Source organism: Phodopus roborovskii, unplaced genomic scaffold, assembly GCF_943737965.1.
Source record: "Phodopus roborovskii unplaced genomic scaffold, PHOROB, whole genome shotgun sequence".
Taxonomy (NCBI): domain Eukaryota; kingdom Metazoa; phylum Chordata; class Mammalia; order Rodentia; family Cricetidae; genus Phodopus; species Phodopus roborovskii.
In genome coordinates this window covers 21,529,573-21,547,467 of record NW_026126558.1, presented here as the reverse complement: position 1 = coordinate 21,547,467, position 17,895 = coordinate 21,529,573, and the positions used below count along the sequence as shown (strand labels likewise).

General features: G+C 37.1%; 1 protein-coding gene across 10 annotated transcripts in view; it reads left to right on the top strand.

Annotated features, from left to right (window-relative positions):
- Nfat5 (nuclear factor of activated T cells 5) overlaps positions 1-17,895 on the top strand; it is a 71,641-nt gene that overhangs the window by 46,639 nt on the left and 7,107 nt on the right. For 7 of the 10 annotated variants that reach the window (XM_051201445.1, XM_051201447.1, XM_051201443.1 and 4 more), the window contains 6 exons: positions 954-1,144; positions 2,528-2,700; positions 6,758-6,892; positions 7,013-7,065; positions 9,061-9,193; positions 11,238-11,321. In XM_051201445.1, coding sequence (XP_051057402.1) covers positions 954-1,144; positions 2,528-2,700; positions 6,758-6,892; positions 7,013-7,065; positions 9,061-9,193; positions 11,238-11,321 — 769 coding nt within the window. The remainder of the gene's footprint in view (positions 1-953; positions 1,145-2,527; positions 2,701-6,757; positions 6,893-7,012; positions 7,066-9,060; positions 9,194-11,237; positions 11,322-17,895) is intronic. The other 3 variants (XM_051201446.1, XM_051201444.1, XM_051201452.1) reach the window with 1 other exon arrangement.

The following is a 17,895-nucleotide window of genomic DNA, read 5'->3' as shown; positions in this document are numbered from 1 at the left end:
ATTTATTAGAGTTTTTCTAAAGCTCTATAGTGATCATGTATCTGACCATAGATGTTCTGGCCCAGGATTTCATGATCTAGTCTTTGTCATTTTTCTGTCATTTGTATGGCTGCATTTTAAATATTTTTCTCCTTAAACTGCTTAAGAAGTAAAAATTTATCATATATTCTCATTTGATGATGAGGATGTTGCCATTAAAACAATTCAGTGGTGGTTGTAGATCCTAAGTAATCTATGTACTGTCTGAACAATTGTGTATCTATTCCCATCTGCTTATATAAATATTATATGATAGTTTAGCTTAGGCATCTGAAGTAATTAAAATGTAGTTATTGGTAAAACTAGCACACTATTTTTATTTTTGGTTGTGAGTCTGGCCTATAATCATTAAGCCATCTCTCTAGCCCCCTCTCTCCCTCACAAAGCTTTTCTTTCTTTTTGAGATAGTATTGTCTATATAGTCCTGTCTGTCCTAAAAGTCAGAGATCCACCAGAAACTCAAATAGATCCACCTATCTCTGCTGTGATTAAAGGTGTGTGCTACCATGCTTGACTCTAGCATGGTTATGCAGCTCAGGAATAGAGTAGTAGTCCAGCATTTTTGAGCACCTGGGTTCAGTCTTCAACAAACACACACACACACACACACACACACACACACGCACACACGCACGCACGCATGCGCACGGGGAAAAGTTTGCCACTTTTCCTTTATGTTCATCTAGTTTCAAGTATAGGATTTGATTTGCTTTTTGAGACAGGTTTTCTCTGTAGCCCTGGCTGTCCTGAAACTCACTCCGTAGACCAGGCTGGCCTTGAATTAACAGAGATCTGCCTGCTTCTGCCTCCAGAATGCTAAGACTAAAGGTGTGCACAACCACCAGGATTTGATTTTAAATGTTTAGTTTATAATGAGCTAACTAGTGCTTATTCTACATGTTATCTGGTTCCAGCTGGAAGGTCATAATGAACCAGTAGTGTTGCAGGTGTTTGTGGGCAATGATTCTGGTAGAGTGAAACCACATGGATTTTATCAAGCCTGTAGAGTAACTGGACGAAATACGACTCCCTGCAAAGAAGTGGATATTGAAGGTACCACTGTTATAGAAGTTGGTCTTGATCCTAGCAACAACATGACACTGGCGTAAGTACTTAATAAAACTTTTTTTCTTTCTCTTTTATTTTTTATTTTTTGGTAAGGTTGCAGTATGTCACTATGACTGGTCTGGAACCCTCTATGTAGACCAGGCTGGCCTCAAACTCAGATCTGCCACCTGAGTGCTGTGATTAAAGGTGTGTGCCACTATGCCTGAAAAATTTTTATATTTGTTTATTTATTTATTGTTTTAGTTTTGGTTTTATTCCTTTTAGAACAGACTCTCTCAACATAGCCCTGCTGTCCTGGACCTACTGTGTAGACCAGGCTGTCTTCTAAGTCCTAAGATTAAATGTGTGCACCACCATGTCTGGCTCTTGGCAAATTTTTAAAATAGATTTATTTTAATATAGATTTATATGTGTATGTATAACTGTGAGTTTATGTGCATGGTGTGTGCAATTGCCCACAGAGACAAGAAAAGTATATTGGATCTCCTGGAACTAGTGACAGGTAGTTGTGACCCAACCTATAGGGCTGCTTGCTGGGGACCAAACCCAAGTCCTCTGCAAGAGGAGCAGCAAGTGCTCTTTACCTCTGAGCCATCTCTCTAGCTCCTAAGACATTTTTTATTATATATTATACTTATATATTATACTTTTATGATAACCGGGAAAATATTTCTAGTTCCAGAGCCTTGGTTGTCCTGAAATTAGCTCTGTTGATCAGGCTGGCCTCAAACTCAAGAGGTCCATCATTCTCTGCTTCCTGAATGCTAGGTTTAAAGGTGTGGGTTACCATGCCCAGCTGATTTTGAATGTTTAAAATAGAACAAACTGTTCTTTAAAAAAAAAGGTCCCTACAGGGCTATAGATATGGCTCAGCCATTAAAGACTTGTCTCACAACCAAAAAGACAAAAAGGGTTCCTCTAGAATGGTGATGGACTAAATTGTACTCTCTTTTTGCTTTCCTAAAAGCACAGAATTAGTCTCTTGTAGGCCATTACTTATGTTTATATTAAAAAAAAATTTTTTTAATTCTTTACTGTTTTTTTCCATTTTAAATAGATTGACAAGGTTGAAAGCTTTGAATATTTAAAATTTATCCTTTGGTATTTTATGAGTTTGAGACCTTATGACTGTTACCTATTCACAGAATTAATAATAATGAATCAGCATTTTTAAAAAAAGAAATTTGTTTTAAAATGTACTATTGCTGGGCAATGGTGGCACTCACCTTTAATCCCAGTACCCAGGAGGCAGAGGCAGGAGAATCTCTGTGAGTTGTAGGCCAGCCTGATCTGCAGATTGAGTTATAGGACAGCCAGGCCTATATAGAGAAACCCTGTCTCAAAAAACAAAAAACAAACAAAAAGTTGTACTAGAGACAATAACAGTGTCACTTGGTACTTTTTTTTCTGTTTTTTTTAGGGTGGACTGCGTAGGAATACTGAAGCTGAGGAATGCTGATGTTGAAGCCAGAATAGGAATTGCTGGTTCCAAGAAAAAGAGCACTCGTGCCAGATTGGTTTTTCGAGTTAATATCATAAGGAAAGATGGATCCACTCTGACTTTACAGACACCCTCTTCTCCCATTTTGTGTAGTAAGTAAGAAAATATGGAGATGCTAGATATATGAAGAGTTCCTAAGTTCTTCCTATCAGTGCATCTGTAAATTTTGATGTGTTATTCTTTGTCTTAGGAACATGTCATACTTGCAATATTTTAAAACTATAGTCAAGAGAACACAGCAGTAAAAACTTATGCTCCTAACCATTTGGGATGCTAAGGCAGAAGTTAAAATCTAGGCTGTAGAAAATAGGGAGTCGCAGTCTTTCTGACTCCAAAACAAAAGTACAAACTGTAATCCTAGTAACTAAGAGTAAAAGCAAGAAGACTCCCATGAGTGTAGCCAGCCTGTTCTGAAAGACATGATCTGTCTCATTCTGCAAGTCATCCTTTGCTTCATGGTGAGGTTAATGACAGCCTGAGCTACACGAAATCCATCTCATAGTATAAAAATATTAAAATACATTGGAAAGATAATAACTGTTTATAGTTTTCTATTATCCTATACTAATCTTAAAAGGGGCTGGAGAGATGGCTCAGAAGTTAAGAGTACTGGTTTCTCTTCTAGAGGACCTACATTTGATTCCTCGCACCCACAGGGTAGCTCACAACTGTCTGTAATTCCAGTCCCAGAGATCTGATTCCCCATTCCATCCCATGGGTGCACAGACAGACATGCAGGCAAAGCACATAACACTAAGTTAAAAAAAAAAATTAAGTAGCTGGGCAGTGGTGGGAGGTAGAGGCAGGTGGATCTCTGTGAGTTCGAGACCAGCCTGCTCTATAAGAGCTAGTTCCAGGCCAGGCTCCAAAGCTACACAGAGAAACCCTGCCTTGGAAAAAAAAAACAAAAACAAAAAAATCAAGTAGTTTGTGGGCTCAAGATAGCTCAGCAGGTAAAAGCACTTGTTGCCAAGCCTGATGATATGAATTGTATCCATGATACTCACATGGCTGAAAGGACTGACTCTCACAAGTGTGATACACAATAAATAAATATTATTGTAATTTTAAAAATATTTTACACAATTTGAGCTGAAGATTATTGTCATTTAATTGGCCTGGATTATTTTCCCAGCATTGTCCCCCCAAGTAAGTCATTTAAATAGGATGCCAGAAGGCAATTAAATGCCAAGCCCTAGGATTTCCGAGCATATTTATGATAAGCTATTAGAACATTAAAGTGATCAAAATTTGTAAATAATGGCATGTCATATTTCTTGTTACATGTTGTGATTGTACAGCACAGTGCTTATGAATTAGAAATGAAACTCTTACCTCTAACATTAGTATAGAAAGAAAAACAAGTGAAAGTGTGCCTTTAAGTTCAATGATAGTGTTATGTTCCTTTTTTACTATTGTTATAATTATTATAGTTAATTATAAATGAGACAATTTCTTCTTTAATTACTAAAGATGCATTTACTTTATATTATGTGCACATATGTTTTGCCTGGATGTATGTTTGTGCATTATGTGCCTGCCTGGTTCCAGAGGAAGTCAGAAGAGAATATCAGATCCCCTGAAACTGGAATTATAATTATGAGTTGCCATATGGGTGCTGGGAACCAAACCTGGACCTGTGCAAGAACAGTCAGTGCTCTTAACTATTTAGCCATCTCTCCAGCTCTGAGAATTTTTAATATATTTATTTCTCAAGGTTTTTATTGTGGATTATGTGGATTATTATTATTTTTTTGGGGGGGGGTTGGGATCTTGCTAAGTAGCCTACTATTAAAGGTCATAATTAGCTGGGCAGTGGTGGTACATGTCTTTAATCCCAGCCTTAGGAGGCAGATGCAGGCAAATCTCTGTGAGTTCAAGGCCAGCTTGGTCTGAAGAGTGAGTTCCAGGGCAGCCAAGGCTACACAGAGAAACCCAGTCTTAAAAAAAAAAAAAAAAAAAAAAGAAAGAAAGAAAAAAGAAAAAAATCCCCCAAAACCACGATCATTCAGATTCTTGTTTGTTTTATGTATGTGAGTGTTGTGTTGATATGGACAAATATGCTTACAGGTACATGTGTACATTTTGTGCCTTCCTTAGTCACTTTCTACCTTGTTTTGAGACTAGGTTTCTCACAGAACCTAAGCTTATATATTTGTCTAGGGTGCTGGCCAGTGAGTTCCAGGGATCATCCTTTTTCCACTTATTTTCCACTTATTCCACTTTTTCCATCTAATTTGTATTATCAACATTGCATTACCTTCTAATATCTCTCAACCTTATACACTTTGCTCCTTTTTAGTAGGTTTCTTTTCTGAGTTGGGTAAACAAGGATAACTATAACTATCTAATCTTCAACTCCCTCAGAGATCCAAGAAGGAAGTAGTAATAACTGAGTAAGCAGGAAGTGACAGTAAGTGACTTAAAAAAAAAAATGTGAGAAATGACAGAAACAGCTGGCTTCCTGGACAGTCACCCAAAGTTCCTCTGTAACACTGGGGTGTCCATCTTTGGCCTACCAGTCTAGAATATTTGACAGACTTTACTGAAAAGCAGGATTTTTGAAGGATTGTCTCATGCCTTGTCTTGGCAGTGTTTGGCAATGTTTGCCCAGTGGGTTATTTTTGCCACAAAGAAAGTAAACTCCATGTGGAGTTTCTTTAATGCCCATCATCTTTTCTGACATACATTGGTGCTGCCAGGAGCAGACATGTCTTATTGTCATTAAAAAAAGAACCTATGTTATTAAAACATCTTAAATACCATATTCTATAGATCTCTGAAGTGTTTGATGGTGAACTATCTAAAGTATATCTTAAATATATTTAAAATATACCTTAAAGACATACCTAATATGACTTTGATTATAATAGGTGACTGATTACTAACCCACATTTCCTTATTATCTTAAACATTTGGTAATAATAACTTTCAAGGACTATAAATTTGTATTACATTATTAAATGAGCAGCATAGGTACCATACCTTGAACAAGAGTAGAAATGTATATATATAGTATATTCTAATAAAATTAATCTCAAATTTTTATCAGTGTACAAAATTTGTATATAATATACGAAAGTCCAGTCCAATGTAAAATATTTAAAACTAGTAGTTGCTTTTTAAAAGTAAATTCAATAATATACCTTTTTATCCTATCATATTTGTATCTCTCTTTTTTCCCTTAATCTAATCTCCCTTGTTTAGCTGTTTTCCTGACCATTACCACCAATAACAACTTGTAACCAATCATTCTTAAGTAATGACAAATATTCATAGCCCATTGAACAACCAAAAGCCATCCACCCCATGTCTTAGGGATGTGAGCATCCAGTTCTTAAATTTACTTCCTGCTGGGGATGACAGCATCTTTAGAGGATCCTGAAAAGAAAAAAATTCAATTAATTGTCAAGTTCTGGGAGAGGTACTGTATCATTTGTTGTCCAGTCTCTGTGTAATGGGAAAGTTCAAGGCTGTCTCTCAGGTCCTGGCTAGAGTAGTCTGTGTGGCTGAATCATCTTAGCTAGCCACCTTGAAATTGTTATGAGCAGTTTGTAGTCCAAAGCTCTTTAGGTGGTATTTGTCAGCTTAGTGGTGGTGTAGTCCTGGTAGAATTGTCATTGTGGAGCCCCATCCTCCTTTTGGAGATTTTAAAAGTCACTGTTAGGTGTGCTTATGATTCACTGCAGAAAACTGATAGAGACTCAAACCCAAAATCATGTACAGGAAAGTAGAGAAACTTTTCTAGAGTTAGTACTCTATATGACCAATAATATCATAACAAAAAGTTTAATATATATGTATATATCATAAATTTTGAGAATATTTATACCTTAAGAAAAGCTGTTAAAGAGCCAGTATAAAACCAAAGGATTATGAGATTAGTAGCAATAAAATAGTCCATTAATTTTGGTTTTTCTTCTGTCCCATATCACATAGTTGAAGTAAAGAACTGATTCCTACCACCCATTGTGGCATGTGTATGTGTATGCATGCACAGATAGACACACAGTCTAAAATAAATAAAATGTAATAAAAAAATCATCAATAGAAACAACTCAAACCTAGATTTGTGTAGAAGTTGTAGATAAGAATTAAGTGTTGGTGGCTCTTTTTATGGAATGTTTATGTATGTACATATGTTCACAGCTCAGCCAGCAGGAGTTCCTGAGATCTTAAAGAAGAGCTTGCATAGCTGTTCAGTGAAAGGAGAGGAAGAAGTGTTTTTAATTGGGAAGAACTTTCTGAAAGGAACTAAGGTTATTTTCCAAGAAAATGTTTCTGGTAAGTAGGCATGTAAATGATAGAAAGTGTTCTATGTTTCACTTGTTATAAAAATACAGTTAAAGCTACAGAGTAAAAAAGGTCAAAATTTTTTTAAATCACTGTTTTTGTTTCTATCAGATGAAAACTCATGGAAATCAGAAGCTGAAATAGACATGGAATTGTTCCATCAGGTATAAAAATAAAACTTATACAATTTATTTTTGTTTGGAAAGTTTCACTCAGTTATTTCAGGTTCTTTCAGTTCTGACATTTCATTTATTCTGTCCTTTAATCAGGTAGCCCCACTCTCTAAGACCAGCAGTAATGTCTTCTAGAGTACTATTGACAGGAACAAGTTGAACCCTTGTAATACCAAGCTTATAATAGATACCCTTGGAAGATTTGTTAGTTCATTTCATTGTCCCTGAAGGAAAAGTGAACTTTGATCTAAAGTCTGTTCTTTCTGAGGGTACTTAATTTTTTTGTTTGTTTTCTTTTGTCTTTTTAAGGCAGAATTTCTGTATAGCTTTGGAGGCTGGCCTGGAACTTGCTCTGTAGACTAGGCTGGCCTCGGACTCTCAGAGATCCACCTGACTCTGCTTCTGAGTGCTAGGACCACAAATAGGTATCACTATGCCTGGTTTCTACAGTACCAGAGATTGAACCTAGAGCTTCATGCATACTAGGCAAGCACTCTACCAATTGAACTATGTCCATCCTCAGTTCAATAATTAAATTTACATTTTAGAAAATACTGTAAAGTGAACCAATCCATATATGCCCATTCACTGATTTTCTTTCAATCCACATTACTAACATGGAAGATTTTCCTTTGTATAAATGTTACTATCAGCAGGAGCAGATAGGATTAAAAAAATTATATATGATGTATGTGTGTAGCATACACGACAGGACATATTTACAGACTTGGCTCTGTCCTTCTGCCATATGATTCAGGTATCACATTCACGTCATGGGTTTGTGTGGCAGATGGAGCACTAGAGGTCTTTAGAGGATTGTCATTTTGTTGTTATTTTACTATTGTATAGGAGTGTGTGTGCATGTGACAGTTAAAGGACAACTTTGGAGTACCTCCTTCCACTTTTCTATGGGTTCCAGGATCAAACTAGGTCATTAGGCTTTTTCAGTAAGCATTTTTACTTGGTAAGCCATTTCCCCTGCCTAGTCTTGGACTTTCTGCAAATGAGTTTATATAAATAAACTAAATCATAACATGGTAGGTCATTTTGTTCATTTTTAAATTAAAAAAAAAATTTTTTTTTCCCTAAGAGAATGGGAAATGGGTTACATGTCTTTCTGGGAAATATTTTCTTAGAACAGAGTAAGATGTGGTATCCTAGAGAACTGTTTTAAATGAAAAACAAAAATGAAATATTAGAGAGAAGAAAAGGTGTTGAAATAAGCAGAGCTTTGGAACTGGGCCTGGTGGTGTACACACACCTGTAAAACCCAGCATTTAGAGGTTCAGGGAAGAGGAGTAAGACTTACAGGCCAGGCTGGCAAGATGTTTCTTTCAAATAACATCTGAGTGTGTTTTTTATGTGGTACTATTTTTCTGAAAGATTTTAGGGCACAACACCCTAGATCTTTGTGGAGCTTCTACTTTTTGTTGTTCAAGAGAGAAAAAAGCAAACAGTAATTTTAAGTGGTTAAAAAGTACTGTTTTGAAAATAAACTACAATTGAAGAGAACAAGTCCGAGATAAAGCCGAGTTTAGTGATTAAAAGGATAGACAATATTTAAGTTTAAATAAGGTCAATTAGCTATAGTGTATTAAGCCATCAGGAGAGTAGGGATGAAATGAAGTTGATCAAGCAGAGACCTTCTGATGTGTTATAAAACATTTGGGCTTTACCATGAAAGATATTAAGATTAATTACATGGTGTCTATCAACCTTTAAATCACAATTTTTTTGCTTGCTGTAGTGGCCCATGCCTGTAATCCCTGAATGTGGGGTTTGAGGGAAGCAGGAAGATCTGGAGATTGAGGCAGGTTTGAACTCCATAACAACAAGACCTGCCTGGCTTTAAAAATCTAGTGCATTTTTTTTTTTTTTTCCTAATCAAACTTTTAAAAACTATACAGATAACAGGTAATGTACTCATTTTTTTTTTTCTTTTAAACATTGGCTTCCTTTCTGATTCTTACACTTTTCTTTAATTAGAACCATCTTATTGTGAAGGTTCCCCCTTACCATGATCAACATATAACTTTACCTGTATCAGTGGGAATATATGTTGTGACCAATGCTGGAAGATCTCATGATGTTCAGCCATTTACTTACACTCCAGATCCAGGTATGTCAAAATGAAAAATTCTAAACTAAAATGAATAATTAATTTCTAGTCCTTTGAAAAAGTTTAGACTCTAGACAACCCCCCCCAATATGAATTTCTACTAATTTGATTTGTGGATGGGTAGTATTTTCTTTAAAAGACCTCAGTAGTACAAAATACTACTGTTAATCTTAGAATAATTTCCACCTATTCTCAATAATAAAAGAGCTGATAGTGTTTGAGCTCAGGTGCTCCAGAGTTAGCCACAGCTTACTTCCTTGTGAAGATCACTGTTCATTGAGTGATTTTTAAATGTACAAGGTGAAACTCACAACTGGAAATTGCTAATACTTTAAGTTTACTGTTTTGTGGGGCCTTCCTCTCCTGCCCCTTGATCACATTGGGTTTGATTCTAGGGCCTTAGTATGCTAATCACATGCTTGACCACTGATGGCCCTCGTGTGCATTCTGAGAAGGTGAAAAGGAGAAACTCGGAATAAGTAATACATAAAAACTATCAGACTGATGATAAGTATTTTGGTGGTTTGTTTGGTTAAGTTTGGTTTTTGAGACAAGGTTTCTCTGTCTAACAGCCCTGGCTGTCCTAGAACTCGCTATGTAGAACAGGCTAGTTGCCTCTGCCTTCTGAATGCTGGGATTAAAGGTGTGTGCCACCACTCCCCGACAAGAATGTTTTAAATATAATTTTAAGCACTTCATGGTTTAGAAATCAGGGTGTCATGCACCTTTAATCCCAGCAGGCAGATCTCTGAGTTCTAGGATAGCCACAACTGTTACAAAGAGAAACCGAGAACCCCATTTTGGGGGGTGGGGTGGGGGAGGAGAGGGATAGAGATAAAAAAGAAAGAAGAAATCAGAACACAAAATCAACTGAAATGTATAAAGTTTACAAGGTATTTAGCCAAAGCATTGCTTATGAGTTATTTGCCTAATTTGTTTAGGTACCTGAAGAATTTAAAAAGCCTCTAATAGAAATAGCAAGAGTGGGGCTCTGTGGTTAAGAGCACTGGCTGCTTCAGAGTTCAAGTCCCAACAACCATATGTAATGAATTCTGGCACCCTCTTCTGGCCTGCAGGCATACATGCAGACAGAACACAATACATAATATATCTTAAAAAAAAAAAAAAAAGGAATGGGAGCCAGGAGTTGGTGGAGCATGCCTTTTTTATCCCAGCACTCGGGTTCAGAGACAGGTGATTCTCTGTGAGTTCAAGGCCAGCCTGGTCTACAGACCTAGTTAGTTGCAGGACAAGTTCCAAAGCAATAACAGAGAAACCCTGTCTCAGAAAACAAAAAACAAAACAAGAAATGGAAAGAGCATTTTGGAAATGAAAATTACTGGCTTGCATTGTGTGTGGGCTCAGTTTCTGCTATAATTATTATTGACTCAGTTTGTTTTAATGAGGACTATTTCAGAATGCAATTCTGCAGCTGCAGTTTATTGATAATGTTTTCCCCCCATACTTCAGGATCCAGTGAGATAAAAGGTGAGAAAAGTGATAGTAAAAGAAAGCGCCTGCACCAAAACAAACTTTTTCCTTTCTAATAGAGCTGTTAAGTTTTAAATGTCTGATGTTTAGTGTCAGTCTTTATTCCCGTCATAATATTATTTTGTACAGTGTTAAAAGGATTCTTTTGGGAGGAGGGATTGACACAGGGTTTCTCTGTGTAATGGCCCTGGCTATTCTGTCGTGGAACTTGCTCTGTAGATCAGGCTGTCCTCGAACTCAACAGAAACCCACCTGCCTCTGCTTTCTTAATGCTTGGATTAAAGGCATGCACCACCACCTCCTGGAGTTAAAAGGGTTCTTAAAAATTTTTCTGTTTTGGTAAGTGATCATATATTCTATCTACTTGAATATGAGTATATTTTAGAAGGTAGTCTGCTGGTTATAAAAAAAATTGCCTCAACCTAGGATTTATAGTAAATAAATCAATGAATGATATGCTGAGAAATCATCCTAGTTAATGAGTATTTATTAAAATTTGTATTTTACCAGGACCAATAAATTGAAATAAATGTATGACTTTTATTTTCAATAGCAGCAGCTGGTGCTTTGAATGTAAATGTGAAAAAGGAGGTATCTAGTCCAGCAAGACCGTGCTCTTTTGAAGAAGCCATGAAAGGTACCGAGTTGATATTTCTCAGATAATAATAATGATCATCCTGTGTGTTCACTAGTAAACCTTAGAGCTTTCTTTTCTCTCATGTGTAGTGATTCTTAGGAAGGTGTTTTCCAAATTATATAATAAATATTTGTTTAACTTTCCTGATGCAGAGACTTATTTTTTTAACTTATTTTTCTTCATTTAGCATACTGATTTACTTTAAAAACAAACAGAAAATGTAATAGACCAAACATGATTGATAGTGCATACTTGTAATTCTAACACTTGGGAGGTAAGGAAATCATGAGTTCAAGACCACCATAGGCTACATAACAAGATTTTATATCAAAATAATAATGAATATGCTAGAGTAGAGGAGTTTGTTTTTGTTTTCTCTTTTTTTTTTTTTTTTTTTTTTTTTCCTTCAGTTTAAAAAAACCCTCAAGTAGGGACTGGGGAGATGGATCAGCAGTTAAGAGCACTGGCTACTCTTCCAGTTTGAATCCCAACACCCACATGGTAGCTTACAACTGTCTAACACCTGTTGCAGGGTATTAGACTCCCTCAACAGACATACATGTAGGCAAAACACCAGTGTACATAAAAATAAAAATACAAAAACAAACAAATAACCTTAAGGGCCTTCAAGGTGGCTCAGTGGATAAAGGCACTTACAGGTAGGCCGATGACTTGAGTTAAATCCCCAAAACACACATGGTGGAAGAAGAGAACCAAATCTTACATGTACTCTGACCATCACATATATTATGACTGGAGTACCAACATATACATACAGATAAATAGAAAAAATAAAAGAAAAAAGCCCAAGCTCCTAAAAGTAATGTGTATAAGGGATTAGAGAGATGGCCTGGTGGTTAAGAGCTCTGGCTGCTCTTCCAGATGACCCGGGTTCAATTCCAAGCATCTACATGGCAACACACAGCTGACTATAACTCCAGTTGCAGAAGATTCAACACCCTCACACAGACATACATACAAGTAGAACACCATTGCACACAAAATAAAATAATAGTAATAAAAATAAATAAAATTTTAAAAAGTAATGTGTATAAATTACACAAAAAAGTAAAGCAGAAGCCTGCTGGTATAGTGCATACCTTTGAGGCCAGCACTCATGAGGCAGAAGCGTATCTCTGAGTTTAAGGTCCACCTGGTCTACAGAGCGACTTCTAAGACAGCCATGACTACCTAGAGAAACCCTGTTTTAACCCCAACCCAAAAATGTAAAGCAGATATTATGAAGCTTTCTTATTAAAAAGATTGTACTTGTTACTGAGATTGAAGAGTGAAATAAGAACTGTAGGTATATGTAAAGTTGCCTTGGTATCTAACCATTCTTCCTTCTGACATGTTTATTTACTTCCCTACCAATTCAAGATTTTTGTTTGTTTGTCAAGACTGTTAACAGTTTTGGCTGTCCTGGAGCTAGCTTTGTAGACCAGGCTGACCCCAGGCTCAAATATCTGCCTGCCTCTGCCTACCCAGTGCTGGGATTGAAGGTGTGTGCAGTGACTGCTCTGCCTTACTAATTTAAAGCAAACAACAACAGAAACAGGTGTGATGCCACATGCCTACAGTGCCAGTGCGGTATCTGAAATAGGAATTTCATGATCTCAAGGCCTGTCTAGCCTACATAGTAAAACTGTCTCAAAAAACCCAAGTACAAAGGGCACCATGAATATGAAGTGATTTAAGTCTGTTACAACGTGATAAGGCAGATTACTGTTCCACAATTTATAGTATTTGTGATGATGCTTGTATGCCTTTACCTGTGAAGGTACAGATCGCATAATGGCACAGACAATTCTGTAATTCTTTTTTTCTTTCAATTTTCTGCTTTTAAATTCATGTAGATTAAATTATATACAGGGGCATAATGAACTGGATAAATTTTATCACTTACTTTTTAGTAGTAAAAACTGAGCTGAACATTCACATGTTGAGTAGTTCCATAGTTCCTTACATCTTGCTATTGTAATTTTGACCATGAACATTTCTTAGAGTAGATTAGTGAAAAACTATGAAGTTGCAAATAGATTGGGAAGCTTATCAGACTCAACTAAAGAGACCCACAGGCCTGGCTCTGTAACTAGTGTTTATTGATCATTTACTTGAAGTTTGTGCTGAACTTTTCACAGGAAAGGAAGCTAGAACTCAGAAATTGAGTGACTTGTATAAGCTCACTTGGCTTGAATTGAAAATTTGTTTCAGCTTCATTCTATACATCTGTATGAACCATTGAAATAAATTGGTGTTCAGTCAGGCAATGGTGGTATATGTCCTTAATTCCTGCCCAGCACCCAGAGGCAGGTGGGTCTCTGAGTCTGAGGCCAGCCTGGTCTACATAGTTCTGGAACAGCCAGGGCTATACAAAGAAATGCTGTCATGAAAAACACCAAAGGGAAAAATTAATTAATAAATTAATTCAGATTTGTTAGATAAATATTCTAATTGTTAAAGAACATCAGCTATGTTTACATAATCTGTCTAGTTTGTTTTGAGGTAGGATCTCACTCTGATAACCAGGCTGGCCTGGAACTCCTGGTAATCTCCTGTCTCAGCCTCCAGCACGTTGGGATTACAGGTGTGAGCCATGGTGCCTGACTATAGACCATCCCTTAACTCCTTGTTCATAGAGAATTGGGTTCAGTAGATCACAACCCAGTGTTACATGAAATTTCATATAAAAGGACATTCACTGAATAGTTTGTTTTCTTTTTTAGTGCTAAAAAATTTAGTTCCTTGAACGAAAATCTTACTAGACAAACAAACAAACAAAGCCCAAAAACTGGCCGGGCAGTGGTACTGCACTCATGCTGTTATTTCCAGCCAGAGGCAGAGTCAGGTGGATCCCTGTGAGTTTGAGGCCTACAAAGCCACTTCCAGGACAGCTAGGACAGAGAAACCCTGTCTCAAAACAAAACAACAAAACCAACAACAAAATAACCCCTGAATATGGAACAGACTCCTTTTTACAATTCAGACCATATTTGATAAATACCTTATCAATTAAAAGTAGGGTAAAATTAGGGGCTGGAGAGATGGTTAAGAGTACTATCTGCTTTTCCAGAGGACCTGAGTTCAATTCCCAGCACCCACATGGCAACTTACAACTGTAATTCCAGTGACACCCATGGCAAAACACCATTGCACATAAAATAAAATTAAATAAATTTTTTTTTAAAAGGAAGGGTAAAATAATTTTGTGAAAACTAAATTGAGTTCTAAGCTGTCTTAGATTTAAGCTTTAAGTTCGTCATTGTAAACAAAATAAGTAGCAATTTCTGCTCTATATTAAAAAAAAGTAATAGCTTCAGAACTAGGAGTATTCTATAACAAAGAGCTTATATTTTATGATTCCTTGAAATCAAAGCTTTACTACTACACCAGAATGCTGTGTGGAAATTTAATCAGCAATATAATAATGAAGACTATATGGCATGAATGACACTTCAATTTCTGTTGTAGCAGTAATTCTTTAAGGATCATCCTTAAAAATAGCCATGATTTGCAATAACATGTAGATTTTTTTTTTAATTTAATTTTTTTTTTTTTTTTTTTGAGACATGGTTTCTCTGTGTAGCTCTGTAGACCAGGGTGGCCCTGAACTCACAGAGATCCACCTGTCTCTGCCTCCCGAGTACTGGGATTAAAGGTGTGTACCACCAACGTCGGCTTAACATTTTAGATCTTGATACTCAAAAAATAATACCGAGAAGCTCTCTCTAAAGTAGGCTTCCCCCCCACCCCTCTGTGTGTGCAAACGTGCGTGCGTGCGTGCGTGCGTGTGTGTAGTTGGTTGGGGTTGTGCTCCTGGAGGCCAGAAGGAGGTGTCCATCTTCTAGAGCTGGAGCTATAGCAATGTGGGTGCCCAGTATCAAATCCGTATCCTCTTGAGAGAGCAGTCAGTGCTCTTAACCATTAAGCCTCTCTCTTAGCTGCTCCTGAGCGTATTTCTAGGTGGTTTTTTAATACCTTCACTGGTGCAGGTAGATTTGAGTATAAATAGACTGCTCAGTGGGTCATGTCTAGGACCAGGGGTAAAGTACTAATGTAATAAATTTTCCATATCCGCCTTATATCTTTCTGTCATCTTTGTATCACCCTGCTTTGTAGTGTGTGGTTTATTTAATGAGTTTGAACAAGAGTTGAGAGCATATAATTTTCTCTAACTGGCTATGATGGTGTAGCAGTATTAAGGTTTGAAAGAACTGTGAGGCGTAAGGGTAACCTAATGCAATTTCATTTTGTAGGTGAAAGGCTGATCTAGCCTCATTGGTAGAGTGCTGGCCTTTCATGTACAGGCCTAGCTTTGATAAAAACCAAAACCAAATAAAGAAACAAACAAAAAACTTTACCAGGAATGGTGGCTCCTACGCCTTTGATCCCAGCACTTAGGAGGCAGAGGCAGGCAGATCTCTATGAGTTGGAGGCCAGTCTGGTGAACATAGTGAGTTATCAGACAGCCAGAGATTTGTAGAGAGAGCCTGTCTCAAATAGTACCATTTATATAGGAAAGTAAATCAAGGCTTAGAGAGATTAAGTGAAAATTACTCGAGGTCACACAGATAGTAAATGACAGAAGTTGAAACTTAAAATGTTCCCTGTGTTTTGGGTTGATTTGAATTTTGAGACAGAATCTCACATTATAGCTCAGTCTGGCCTGGAACTGATGAGAATCCCTCTGCCTCAGCCTCCTATGTGTAATTACAGGTCTGAGCCTCTATTTAACCACCTCAAATTTTTGAGATAGGGTCTTGCTCTGTAACCCATACTAACCTCAAATTTGTGCCCCAACCTCCCAGGAGCTTAGATTACAGGCATATGCCACCACTTTCAGCTTTCTTATAAATCTTAACTCATACTTAAAATTATTTCTTTTTATTTATATGTATGAGTCTTCTACCTGAATGAACATGTACACCTCCTGTATGCCTGGTGCCCAGGGAGGCCAGATGAAGGCATCAGACTTCCTGGAATTGGTTAATTCATACTTTAAATAAAATTTATATTTGGTGGGACTCCTACTAGCTGACAACATACTTTTAGGAAAAATTTTTTTCTCAATTTTCTAAAGTTGTTTCGTATAAATGTCATTAGAAGTATTCTTCACAAGCTTAACTCAGTATTGGAATAGTGAAATGTGTGGGTTTTTTTTTTTTTTTTTTTATCTACTGTTTAACTTTCCTGAATTGTTTTAAAAGGTATCCTACTAGCAATTAGCATTAAGTAACACATACATAGACTTTATGTTTTGAGTTTTTTTTATTCCTCACTGAAATACAATTTTCAGAAAGTGCAGATATTTTTTATCCTAATCATCACTGAACCCTCAGATCGTAGAATAGTGTCTAGAATATATTATAGAACTCAGTGTGTACACATTGAAAATGGAGAAAGGAAAAATACTAGTAATATCTCAAGCCCTTTAATTGAAAAAAAAAGATTGTGTTTGTATATGTGTGGTTATGTGTGTTACTGGGAATTGAACCTAGGCTCAGGCTAGGCAAGTGCTTTGCTACTGGTATATCTCCCCAACCCCATTTAATTACTTTTAGGTCCATTAAAGCGTACTTACGGTTTCTAGGGCAAAAACAGTATAAGCTAAGTTTTCCCCTGCTTCTCCCCTAAATACTACTAAATAGCTTATAAATAAGTCACCTAACATAAAAGTAGTTTTGAAAAAAAAAAAAAAAAGTCATTTGAGTATCCAGGGACTTTGAGATGACTTATATGCACGCACACTAAGAAAGTTTAGGAGCCAAATTGTATCCTCACCATACCTGCTATAGCAACAGTGGAACCTGAAGGGGCCAGTACACCTAGTACCTATGCCTGTCATCAGCACTCAGCCCACAGTAGAACTCAGGAGATCTTGAGTCCACCAAGGTATGCACATGAAGCAGCAACAGTCAGCCTGCATCCAGAAATGGCAGCAGTGGATTTTAATGCATCCTCTGTGCCATACTTATCCATATTGATGATCTTTACAAGGTCAATATGTCCTTACTCTTAGGAATCCCCAGCAGCTCCTAGCATTCTACCCAAGTAGAACATCTAAACTAAGAATTTTCCAACCCTCTACTTAGTGACAAAAGTTAGTTGTCATCTGACTGGAACTGGGTGTGGTGGCCCATGAGTTTAATCCAGCACTTGGGAGGTAGAGGTAGGAGGATCTTTATGAGTTCTAAGCTGGCCTGGTCTACATAGTAAGTTCTAGGACAGCCAGGGCTTGTAGAGAGACCCTCAAAAAAGAAACAAAAATGTCAGCATGGAATCAGAAAGCCAACCAGACATGGGGTTCCAGACCCAGTTTGTCACATGTATACCTAGAGGTAGCAGAGGCAACCCACATAGATGATTCTCTACCCTATCAATATAAGCAGTGATAGATTAGAAAGCCTCCTGTCACTGTGATACAAAAAAGGAAAACAAAACACACACACACACACACACACACACACACACACACACACACACACACACACACACAAAAAAAAAAGCCAAAACACAAAAAAGCATACAAGAGAAATGCTCTTCTTTCTTGTCCAAAGATACCAGCCTGGGGAAG